Source organism: Piliocolobus tephrosceles, unplaced genomic scaffold, assembly GCF_002776525.5.
Source record: "Piliocolobus tephrosceles isolate RC106 unplaced genomic scaffold, ASM277652v3 unscaffolded_28429, whole genome shotgun sequence".
Classification (NCBI taxonomy): Eukaryota; Metazoa; Chordata; class Mammalia; order Primates; family Cercopithecidae; genus Piliocolobus; species Piliocolobus tephrosceles.
This window is the reverse complement of record NW_022311453.1, coordinates 7420-18524: the sequence shown is the minus strand read 5'-3', so window position 1 is coordinate 18524 and position 11105 is coordinate 7420. Positions and strand designations below refer to the sequence as shown.

Genomic DNA, 11105 nt, shown 5'->3' with positions numbered 1-11105 from the left:
TGGGGAGTTATACCTGATATAAATGATGAATTGATGGGTGCTGACGAGTTGATGGGTGCAGCACACCAACATGGCACATGTATACATATGTAACAAACCTGCACGTTATGCACATGTACCCTAGAACTTAAAGTATAATAATAATAAAAAAAAAAAATAAAGTGTGCCCTTTGTTAACAGCTTATCAAGTTTGGTCTCGTTTTGTTGTTGTTGATGTTGTTTTACTAGTTGAGAAAAATATATGTAGTATAAAAAGTAAAAATATATATGATCGATCCAAAAAATGCAGAAAGAGAAAATTTCTTTAAAATATTTAACATTTTTATATATCAAACAGCAATATGATGGGTTGAAACCTATTAATAATTATGTCAATAAATACATTAAATGTAAATGGAAAAATAGTTATATGAAAACATAACAATTGTCAGATAAGGTTTTAAAAGAACATTAGGGGCCGGGCACAGTGGCTCACGCCTGTAATCCCAGCACTTTGGAAGGCCAAGGCGAATGGATCACGAGGTCAAGAGTTCAAGACCAGCCTGGCCAAGATGGTGAAACTCGGTCTGTACTAGAAATACAAAAAAATTAGCTGGGCATGGTGGCAGGTGCCTGTAATCCCAGCTACTCCGGAGACCGAGGCAGGAGAATCGCGTGAATCTGTGCGGCAGAGGTTGCAGTGAGCCAAGATCACACCACTGCACTCCAGCCTGGGCGACAGAGTGAGATTCTGTCTCGAAAAAAAAAAATACATTCTTGTAATGGTTACCACCAACATTTCAATATGTACTTATGTTCTACTGTAGTCTACCTTAGGTGGTATACTTCCAGAATAATGTAGGAACCAACTTTGTAACTGCATTTACCTTCTGTTACCTTTTTGGTGTTTTGTCATATACTTTTACTTCATATATTATTTTGCATACATTTTTTATGCCTAGGGTTGACTGCGCTTCTTCAATCTGGATTGCACCTTTTATCATTGTATTAGTTTTAAATTACTGTGTAATAAATACCACAAACCTGTCTGGAAGAGACAGGAAGCAGATTATCCCCTAGGGCCTCCAGAGAGTGGAGCTCTGCTAACACCTTGATTTCAACCCACTGATACTGATTTTCAGGCTCTGGCCTCTAGAACTGTGAGAGAATAAATTTCTGCTTGTTTAAGTCACCTAGTTTGTGGTAATTTGTTACAGCAGCCACAGGAAACTAATATAGAGTAGAATTACTGGGTTCTATGGTAACTCTCTCTGTTTAACATTTTGAGGAACTGAATCACACTTTTTTCCAAAGTCATGATACATTTTACGTTCCTACTAATACTGTATGAGGGTTCCAATGTCTCCAAAACCTTGTCACCACCTGTTGTTTTCTGTCTCTGATTATGGCTGTCCTAGTAGGCATGAAGTGGTATCTTATTATGTTTTGGGTTTGCATTTCCCTGATAACTAATGATGTTTAGCAGCTTTTAAGGTGCTCATTGGCCTTTTGTATATCTTCTTTACAGACATGTTTGTTCAAAGCTTCCATCCATTTTGAATTGGGTTGTTTTTTATTGTTGAGTTGTCAAGTTTTGTACGTTTAGTTCTTACCTTAGGACTGTGATCCACCTGAGGTAATTTTTGTATGTAGTATGAGCTATGAGCACAATCACCTTTGGGAATTCTTGGCCATTATGTCTTCAAATATTGCTTTTGCTTATTCTCTGTCCTTTCCATCCAATTGCCTGCATAATAAATGTTTTGACTCTCTCACATATCTCTTATTATCTTTTGTTTCTTCCTTTTTTTTTTTCAAATTTTTGCTTCAGTTTAGATATTTTCTGTTGGTCTTTGAGTTCATGAATGCCGTCTTCAGCCACCCCTAGACTGCTGTTTTACTTATCCAGTTTTTAATTGGAAGTGTATTTTTCAGTTCCTGAATGTCTATTTGATTCTTTGTTTGTTTTTCTTATTGCAGTTATTTGAAATTCTCTTTTCTATCCATTTTATACATTTTTTCTATTTTATTTAACTTATAATAATTGTTTTAAAGTCCTTGTCTGTTAACTCTAGTATTTGGAGCAATTCCTGATTTTTACAGATTCATGTATTTATTGTCTCTTTATTTTGAATCTGTGGATTTAAAAAAATCTAGATTTCATTTTTAGCGTGATACTAACAACTTGTGGTAGAAAGAGGAAGAACAGGGCAGGCACTGGCCCTTTTTTCAACTGAAAATAAAGTTTGTTTTTCTGGGGCTGCCTATATCATGTGCTGATTACTCAGGATAGACAGTAAGAACAATAGCATTAAAGAAAGAAGAGATCGGTATGGCATAACTGATTAGTGGAATGTCAAATATATATGTGTCTTACCTGCTCACGTAATTTGTAAATGCTTTGTAGAGACAGGCACTGAGCTAAATGTTTTCAGAAAGTGATAATTATCTTGCTATTGTGGCTTTACTAGGTATGGCTCAGATCTGTGCTGTTTAACGCAACGTGTTAGTATTTATGATCTCATGTAAACTCTAAATTTTTCTTTATGTTTTAGCATCGATATATGATCAGCTAAGGATATTTATGTGAGTTGGAGACAAGCTTTTAATTTAGTCCCCTAATAAAATTGTCATTTCCTATGCATTACTTTTGCAATATAGTAAAAATATTTAGTTTAGTAGCATTTGAGAGTGTTTTTCTGTCAAGGATGATAAGATACTAACTAACAAAAGTTAACATTTCTGTCTACTGTATTAATCCCAATGGGTTCTCAAAGTTGATTGTGATCATGACATTAATCCTATAATTATTTGTATTGTACATTATTTCTTCAATTCTTGTGTGCAGTGTACTTTTCTCACTTTTTGGAGTGTTCATTTTCTTTTTTTAAGAACACGGCTTGATGAACTGAGAATGTTCTTAGAGAATGAGACTTGGGAACTTTGTCCTGTTAAGTCAAATTTCAGCATCTTGCAACTTCATGTAAGTGTTTCTTAAGAACAAAGAAATCTGTCATTTAGTCATCTTTTTTACCCTTTCCTTTGGAAAAAAAGTCTGCAAATATATGAAAACATTTATAAAATAAATTAAGGAGCAGTTTCTTATCTTCCTTCCTTGAAAGTCATTAGTAGCCAGCCTCTTTTACAGGAATGACCCTTTTATGGTTGTGAAAAATCAGTCTTCTTTTATAAAATTCAGTTTACATACTTCAGGAAATCTCTTTTGCCTAAAAAGAGTTACAGTTAAAGTGATATTTTTTGTTTGTTTTGAATTCCGAAAAGGGCTGACTGCTGTATTTAAATTTTGCAAATAATTAATTAGCTATATTTTGGCATAGTTTAAGACATATACAAATATAATACAAATAATTATATTTATAGAATTTTTTCATTTCTTAAAGGGACTAGTAGGTTCTTAATTTGTGCTGCAATTCTTAAATTTGCCTGTAATGAAAAAATGCCTCAGATATAAAAGAGGCACTTATAAAAAATACTCTTAACTAATTTGTATTAGTTAATCAGTTCCTCAAATACTTACAGAATAAGCAGTCTGCAAAAAAATCTTTAATTAGTTTGATTTTTCCCTTGGTTGAAACACATTGTAGATAAATATTCCTGTGTGAAAGATTGTGTTCTGCAAATACCAAGTGTCAAAATGCAGTGCATATAGTTAGATTCTTGTTCAGAAAGTATGGGGTCTTTAGTTTTTGCCTTTGGAAGGAATAGCTTTCTAGAAAGCAATTTTCTTACTCTGGATAAATGTACAGAATACATAATTAGAAGTTTTTTTTGATAGGGATTGATTGTCTTTATGCTCATATTGTACAATAGCTTCTTATCCAGTTTTATTATATTGTTTTTCTATTATAGAAATATTGAAAACACTGGAACATAGTGATTATTAAATGCTTTAAAGACAGCAGAATTAATGTTAATGTTAATTAGTATTAACATAACCATTAACATTAAATTAACATAGGATTTACAAAGTCTCAAAGATTTAAGGTAATTCCTTAACATTATTTAGAATTCTAAGTTTAACGTTCATTTTAGAATATCTATTAAATAATTTTATTTGAACTCCTTTCTAACCATCAGACTGTGTGTGTGTGTTGTGACATTGTCACACTTAGTATAATTGTAAGACATGTTTTTTAAAACAGGCATGTTGAAGCATTCCCATCTATGTGAACATTATCTCCTTTAAAGTAGTTACCTTGAAAACTATTCACAACTCAGTGTTCACCTGACGTGCATTCCTGTGGATTGGATTTTCTAAAAATTAGTCTCGTTGATGTATATTCACTCCTTGTTTAGAATTATAAAAATAATGGCATGATTCTTAGGCATTATTAATGTATATGATTAAATGTATAGTTGAAATGTAAAAGGAAAATAAACACATATATTATTTAATACAACAAGTCAATGTACCTTTCAAGAATTTTAAGAATACCTTTCAAGAATATCATTGAAATTTATATTTGGGATTTAAATATTGGGATTATTTCATTTAGAGAAAATAAAAATATTTGTTAAATTTTGTGATAAATCATTAAATCAAGATTTTTGTAATTCAAAGGAACTTTAGAGATTATTACCGCTTTTCCTCTAATTAGCTTTGTGAGGTTGAACTTTGCATTGAATCCCTTCAAACTGCCTCAGTTTCCTCATGTGGTTAATGCATGATTTAGACTAGGTCTTACAACTCTTTAGCTTTGCTAGGAGTAGAGGACACATCTTATGACTTTGGCATGTATGTTCGTGTTGTCTGTTTCTTGGTATATAGAGAAAAGTAAATGAAAGTTTGTAGGCATCAATGTAACACATATACACTTCATACTTTGTTTCTGATGTATTTGTATAGAATATCTTAAGTGGTGCCAACATATGAAAAAACATAGTGTTCTACTTTAACAATTAGTTTTCGTAAATGACTTTATTGATTAGGATTTTTGCTGTTCTGTTAAAATTTTTAGAAGACATCATTCAGATTTCTTAAGCTATTTTAAAAAATAATCTCTGCAGTTTCTTAAAGGAAGCCGAAAGTAGTTTGATGCAGATGATACTGTTTTAAGTGATATCATTCACTGAGTTGTCTTTAGGAAAACCTTTAGACATGTATTTCTAAGTGTGTACTTTTAGATAACTTGAAAGATTTAAAAGTCAATAACTTGAAGATCAAGATGTTGTTTTTCTGCTAACTCTACATTTATATTGAGGGATTCAGTTTAGTTTTAGAATTTTATTGTTGCTAAAAGGTATCTGGCTCCTTTTTTAACATCTAGGAATTTAAATTCATGGAACAGTCTCGCTCCCCATCAGTTTCACCTAGTAAGCAGCCAGTCTCAACTTCTTCAAAAACAGTGACCTTGTTTGAGCAGTACTGTAGTGGTGGGAATCCATTTGAAATTCAGGCCAACCACAAAGATGAAGAAACAGAAGATGTCTTAGCTTCTAATGGGGTATGTGGTGTATGTGAAACATAAGTGAGATTTTTTTAGTTTAAAACTGTTCTACTCAATGAACAAGGCAATTTACTACATTGGCTATGAATTATTATTAAAGAAGATATCCATTTACTACCCATTTATGTATCCATTTACTACCACCCTGCCTACCTATATACTTAATGTATCTATGATATTGCATTTATAGGTAATGACTTTACAATATGCTTTGTTGACCTTGTCCTCTTGAATAGTAAATTTTCCCTTTTTGTTTGCTTTATGTTCTTATTACATGATGTTCTTATCAGGTTGCTAATCAAATAGTAGTGTAATTTCTTCACTGAATATTTATGTGATATATTATGTGAATATGATGTGATATATTGTGAGATGAGTGAGGGAATGGATATCATCTACCCTTTTTCTATTTATGGGTCACAGATTCCTTTTGTTCTATGTCCCTTTATCTCAGAGAAAGTGGTAATGTCTTGCTTAATTGCCTGGCAGGGATTTTTTGAGATTTAGAAGTACAATGTTTTAACAACACTTTTTAGGACCTCAAAAACAATATCAACTAGATGTAGTATGAATTAGTGTAAAGGATTTGAAGGCAAATAATGAATATCATCTTTATTATTTATCAGCTGTGTGGCCCTTGGCAAATTATTTTAACTTTGTGACCCTCAGTTTCTCCATATTTACAGTGAGAGGAATGCTTGCTTCACAGCTACCTGCATGGTGTTTTCATAGTATTTTACTTGACTTAATAAGTTGTTTGATGGTTTCTTCTGATCTTCATAATTCCCATAATGACCCAATATGATTTTTATTTTTGATTGATGAAGCTAAAGTGAAAACCATTCAGATGTGACAAAAATGTGTTGAAGGATTTGTTTTTATATTTTATGTTAGTTTTATTATTTATTTTTCATTTGGTGAAGATGAAATTCATGCAGTTTAAATTGTTTCATAGTAAGCCATATTTAAAATTATGATTCAGTGATTCTTTGTGACATTTTGCCTCTGTGAAATTGACTAACCTGAGAGGAATTTAAAGTCATTCCAATTATTTTGGAATAATGTATCTCTCTTTAAAAGTGATTCACTAACTAAAACTTACATGGCATTTGATTCCCATTATTTGCAGCAGTGTGTTCTATGAAGTTGCTGTGAATACTGATTTAACAGATACTCAACCATTACTCCCAGACCAAATATAAAATTAGGTTCCTATAAGCCTCTGGTTACAAAATTTTATCAGCCCATCAGTACATAATCTGAATTCATAGTCAACAACGCCATAACTCTTGCCTAAATGAAGCTTATCAGACACACATATTTTATTTCTAAGGCACATCACAGCCTTCTTGTACTTAGAAACACTAGACAGCACTTCAGGGCTACACTTGTGGTGGCATTCTAAACAGTTAAATCACCAACAAAAAGCACAAAAATACAAAGCACTTGGCACTAAATAGGTCATGAAAAGGAAATTTGTTTATAGTATGAGAGCCTAAGCAAGAAGACAGAGCATGCTTTGTATTCAGCTGGGAACATGCATGTTGGATGGCTCAAACTTTTCACTGTTCTGCACATTTATGAGTGACTCCAGAAATATCGGAAGTGTTGACTTTAGGGTTACAAATAAATTTCAGTGAGCAGGCAAATTTGCAAACACTGAATCCTCGAATAATGGGTATCTATGATACGATGTGGTCACAAAACTCTGTTGTTGTAATCAGGACATCCTAGTTTGTGTAGAATACCTTTCTCCATAGCATCAGGATCACATTGTGTATAAGTCTAAGGAGTACCTGTAAGGCTTGTTTGCAGTTATTAATGTATGATCTAATCTTCCCAGGTGCAACTTATGTCCTTGAGAATCAGGGTCCACATCTAAATACGACCTTTCATAGTGCTTTTTATTAACAGACTCTCAAAAAATAGTTGTTGAATTAGGGCACTAAATTATTTCCATGTTGTTATCGTACTGGTTTTCTCAACTGTCATGTGGAGATAAAACTTTCTCATAGAAGTGTCTGTATAATTAAATGAGATAATTCATGAAAGAACTTAGCATAATACTTGGTTAAAAACTCATTGTTAGCTATTTAATCATACTAATATTAGCCATTATTTAATCATATTAATCTATAACATTAATAGATGATGATGATGATGATGATGATAATGATGAAAGTGCTGTCACTGCTTCCTTTACTGTGCATGAATTCCACTGTCCTTTCCCGTGCTGGCATTGGGCCATGGTGCCATAAAGATGACGAAAATGTTAGGAAGACATTCTTCCTCTCAAGAGTAAATCCACCATTTTTGTCCTCATTCTCAGCAGGTCACTGTGTTCTAAGCTTAATTTTCTAAGCTGCCCTTGAAATTAAGTCTTATAGTGAATTAAAACATCAGCATGTGTGTTGTGCATGTTTATTAAGCTGAAGTAATACTTCCAGAGTGCCAGAATTGGATACTGAACCTCTTTTTAATGAATTTTATTAGCAAATTGGAAATAAGCATGGTGAAACTTCTGAGAGACTTTAAGTAAAAAAAAAAAAAAAAAAGTGCTTATGTGTACTCTTCTCTTTTTAGGCCTAGTGGAATGTTTGTTAGGTTTTGGTTTATGGTGATTTTATTTTGTTGCGCATTTTCAAGCTTTTATAGGTGTAATATTTTTCTTTTGTGCTGATTAAGGTAGAATGATGAAGACAATGGAAGAAGAATCAGATTCTTGGTGACAACATTAAAGCTAAACTACGGATTTTCTTGTATTTAGCTGTTTCTTATAAAATTGAGTACTTTCACTGTGTTGAGACACCCCACGAGAAGAGGCCCTTTATACTCATTTTTTAATATCCTGTGTTGTCTTCAGTATGAATCTGATGAACAGGAAAAGAGTGCCTATCAAGAGTATGACAGTGACAGCGATGTTCCTGAGGAACTCAAACGAGACTATGTGGATGAGCAGACTGGAGATGTTCCTGTGAAAAGGTGATTGTTCTTAAGTTGTGTGGTATTTAGCATTTTATCTTGTGCTCTTAAGTATAGGATTTCTTTTAAGGTTAAGAAGAAACAAAATTTTTTTTTTTTTTTGGTACTTATTATGTCACCTGACAGAAGTTAGTATGTTTTAAATGATTCCTGGAAGGCTTAAAATGTGTTTTTCCTCCTAACATTTCATAACTGGATTTAATGAAAAATAAAATAGTTATATGAAAAGTTCTGCCTAGCAAAACCTTTGCCAGCATCTCGCAAATCAGTTCATTTAACTATGAACTGGATTGTTAATGTGTCAAAAAAGAAATTGATGTAGCCATTTAAAAATTCTTAAATGGCCAGTTTTAATTTAGCTTTCCTTTGAGTTATGTAGTGTGTTTGACATTGCTTTTTGTAGCAAGATTCTAATTCCTTTTTTATGGCATCACAAAGTTAGTCATTTTTTAAAATCTGGTAAAATTATTGTCGAAAATATTGGGCATAATCAAAGAGATTAGTTTTTGCAGAGGAAAAAGCGTTTAGATTTATAAAATCAATCCTGCCTTTGGTGGCCATTTATGTGATGTACATAGATAAATAAAAAACCTCAAGGAGAAAATGGTCATTTGTTTTGTATGTGGAGTTCTTGCTTCAATCTTGTAAACACAGAAAATCACCACTTATTTCCCCTGTGTCATTTTTGTTCACTATTTGAACTTTCTACCAAGGTGTCCTATTAGTGGTTGAGTTTTGTTTTATGATAAACTGACCTCTTCAAAACTATGATAATTATAACAGAATTTTTTCTTACCTTTTGCCAGTTAAATGGGCCTGATTCTGGAATGTTGAAATTACTTGATTTCACGACTATCATAGGTTTAGTGACTATAAATGTACTTTTTTTCTTAACGATAGATTCTTAACGATAAGTATACTCTTACCGTTTAACGCCAAGCTACCTATTTAATACTGTTTAACTTGAAATCCCGACTGAAATAATACTGTTTTCAAAAGTGAGCAATTCACGTAGTTGTAGCTATTTTAATTGAAAAAATTTGTTCTATTGGTTTTTGCATATGTATGATATTAAGTGTCAGTATGATCTACTACTGTGAACTAAATAGAACTATTTTGTTGGAATTCTTTATTAGATATGTTTTGGGCATATTTTGGCCAAAAGGAAAAGTCTGTTTGAATTGAAATGTACAAATGAGATAGTGTCTGCCATGTGTATATACCTCCATTTTTGGTAGGGTTACTGCAGCCCCCTAAACTTCTTACCCCTAAGAAGTTTGAATTGAACGAATTAGTGACTGAAGCCAATAAATTAAGAGTTATTATCAATTCTAACTTGTGTCTCTTGAATTGACCAATTTTTCTGGCATTTCACCACTACCAATCTAGTTTATGCCAAAATTATCTCTGAGCCAGATTATTAAATCAACTCCTTTACCTTGGATTCTTGTCTCTAGGCTTGCCCCATTCCAAACAACACTTAGATCTAAATTTAGGGTTTTTTTTTTTTTTCCATAGTTACAAATTTAATCTTGCTGTTTTTCTGGTTGCTTTTAGTGACTCACCATTGTATTCAAGATAAGGTTCATATCCCTCAGGTTTGCTTTCAGGGATATCCGGCCTTTACTTGCCGGATTGCTTTCAGGGATATCCGGCCTTTCAGGGATTGGCCGGATTGCTTTCAGGGATATCCGGCCTTTACTTGCCTCCTTTCTTGTTACTTTCCCCTCTGTTCAGTTCTTCTACTTGCGAATGTGGTGAACTCCTTGTACTTTTCTGAGCACGCTGTTCTCTCTTATCTATAACCCTGTTTTATGCTGGCCCTTTTTTCTGTGCTGACCATATAACTTTTGCTTTTCTTTTGAACCTAACCTAATGCTGCCCCTTAACCCCAAATACTGTCACCAATATTCTCTACTTAATTCAGATTCTTAGGAGGGTATTTTTTCATGTTTATAAGTTTCTGAAATCAAGAAACATAGTACATCTGCACCTATATATGTAATTATCCTGGAAAATTTGTTTTTTAAAGTGATTAGCTTTTTTAGTGGTTGATAATGTTTTATAATCGAAGAAATGCATTATGGTACTTTATTTTTTTTTTGCTTACTTATTTCCCTTACTTGTGGATTGTAAATTTTATAAGGATAAGAAGTTAATCTCTATATCTTTACCTAATGCATAGTATGATTTTCATTAAATACTTAGTTAATAAAGGCTATGGACTAATCTGAGTAACTTATTGGTTTATTACTTGACAACTCTAGCAACTCTGTTTTGTTTTTCCATATAAAGTGTTTCTCGGGAAACTCTAAAAAGCAGGAAGAAATCAGATTACAGTCTAAATAAAGTGAATGCCCCTATCTTAACAAATACAACGTTGAATGTAATAAGACTTGTTGGTAAGTAGCTACACCTTTAAAAACAAAGAAAAAGAAACATTATAACAGTTAAATTAGTTTGTTACTGAATGACTTTTACTTGTGGTTTTCGTTGTCTGGTATACTCCGGTGCTCTCTGCAATGAGGGATTTAAGGTTATCAGATGTCAATGCTTCTCATTTTAAATGTTCCAAATACCATAATACTAATAGTAATGCCAGTTTCTCTTTTTAAGTTACCTGTTTATTAAGTTTTTGTATCTTCCAATTTTTCTAAAATATTTCAGTTAATTGAA

At 32.6% G+C, this 11105-nt stretch overlaps 1 protein-coding gene across 1 annotated transcript; it reads left to right on the top strand.

The window, feature by feature from the left end:
* Positions 1 to 2837: 2837 nt before the first annotated feature.
* Positions 2838 to 10839, top strand: LOC111552383 (syndetin). Its single transcript, XM_026451253.1, has 4 exons — positions 2838 to 2962; positions 5268 to 5444; positions 8311 to 8429; positions 10725 to 10839. Exons 1-4 carry the CDS (start codon positions 2894 to 2896, stop codon positions 10837 to 10839), a joined length of 480 nt encoding a protein of 159 aa, XP_026307038.1. The 5' UTR covers positions 2838 to 2893.
* Positions 10840 to 11105: the final 266 nt, after the last annotated feature.

Bases quoted from the DNA above. Each gene is read 5' to 3' on its own strand.
- LOC111552383 (XM_026451253.1), top strand. From the start codon at position 2,894: ATGTTCTTAGAGAATGAGACTTGGGAACTTTGTCCTGTTAAGTCAAAT. The intron at 2,963-5,267 runs GTAAGTGTTTCT...TTTAACATCTAG, and splicing joins TCAGCATCTTGCAACTTCAT to GAATTTAAATTCATGGAACA. The intron at 5,445-8,310 runs GTATGTGGTGTA...TGTTGTCTTCAG, and splicing joins ATGTCTTAGCTTCTAATGGG to TATGAATCTGATGAACAGGA.